The sequence below is a fragment of the Acyrthosiphon pisum genome, unplaced genomic scaffold (assembly GCF_005508785.2).
Source record: "Acyrthosiphon pisum isolate AL4f unplaced genomic scaffold, pea_aphid_22Mar2018_4r6ur Scaffold_18972;HRSCAF=19654, whole genome shotgun sequence".
NCBI classification, from domain to species: Eukaryota; Metazoa; Arthropoda; class Insecta; order Hemiptera; family Aphididae; genus Acyrthosiphon; species Acyrthosiphon pisum.
The window spans coordinates 1-1,226 of NW_021768174.1; the positions used below are offsets into that span (position 1 = coordinate 1).

General features: G+C 28.3%; 1 protein-coding gene across 1 annotated transcript; it reads right to left on the reverse strand.

Annotated features, from left to right (window-relative positions):
* Positions 1-13: 13 nt before the first annotated feature.
* On the reverse strand, positions 14-1,220 carry LOC100570678 (ring canal kelch homolog). The gene is made up of 4 exons (XM_003248997.3): positions 1,136-1,220; positions 980-1,071; positions 618-920; positions 14-531 (listed from the first exon to the last, which is right to left on the reverse strand). The coding sequence occupies exons 3-4, from the start codon at positions 855-857 to the stop codon at positions 343-345; spliced, it is 429 nt and encodes a 142-aa protein (XP_003249045.2). The 5' UTR covers positions 858-920; positions 980-1,071; positions 1,136-1,220; the 3' UTR covers positions 14-342.
* Positions 1,221-1,226: the final 6 nt, after the last annotated feature.

Consider the following 1,226-nt stretch of genomic DNA (forward strand, 5'->3'; position numbering starts at 1 on the left):
AGTACTTATAAGATTATCTAGGTTACCCGTGTAAGGTGTATTTATGCTTACCGCAAATATAAAAGATCATTTAGGACTAAAACTAATTAAAGTTAAGTAGTAATAAAACACAAATAAAAAATGTATTTGAGTTTTTGTACTTCCATTATGTAGGTAGTTTTGACGATTAATGAAAATGAATCAGTTCCCGGTGAAATTATTAAATCATTGAATCGAAGAGGTATATGTACAAATATATATATTAGTTGATTATCAACTTGAATTTATCGAAATGTTTTATTTTGTAAATATATTACACGATTCTTTCTCGGGAGAATTTTATCATTCCAATTCCAATTATTATTATAACAAATATAATACAAAATTAAAATCATAAAAAAAGTTTACCACATATAAAAGATCATTCAGGACTCCAACCGTAAATAAAGATCTCAAAGTATTCATACTGGATATCATTCGCCATTTTTGAGTATTGAAGTCAAAAACTTCGGCACTTTTTAAATCTTCATATCTATCATTTGATCCGCCTACCTTAAATTAAATGCATAATTTATTGATAAGCGCTAATTAACAGAAATAACAATTAATCTAATAAATTATAATTTAACATTACTTACAGCATAGATATTATCATTTATTACACCAACACCTAAAAATTGTCGTTCAACTACCATGTCGTCAGTTAGTTGCCAACGTGGTGGATTTTCAGTTATATCTAGCATATGAACACACCGAAAAGGTGATAAACCAATTTCATAACCACCCACATCAAATACCAAATTGTGTTTAATTACGACTAGACTATGTCGCCTATGGTTGGTAATTAATTCCGGGCCAAAATGCCATTTCTCTGTCATTGGATCGAAATATTCTAAACTTTTACTTAATCCAGGCTGAAGTTCACCAACAACTAATATAACCTGTTATAATTAAATTATTAAATATATTGGAAAGATATATAAATTATACAGAATCATACCTTATCTCCATGCCTTGGTCTATTTCTTATGCTTTGTGGGATAAGCTCTTCTCCTTTGAGTGTTTTTAATGCCTCAAATACGTAACGTTTACCTTGAATGTTATAAATAAATATAAATTAATTCACAATGAAAGCATATTTAAAGAGGAAACCTACATTCAAGACAATTCTTTATAAGGGTATCCTTAGCTACTTTTTTTCTTATGTAATCTTTTGATGTTAATGCTAAACGTACATGTTCCATTAA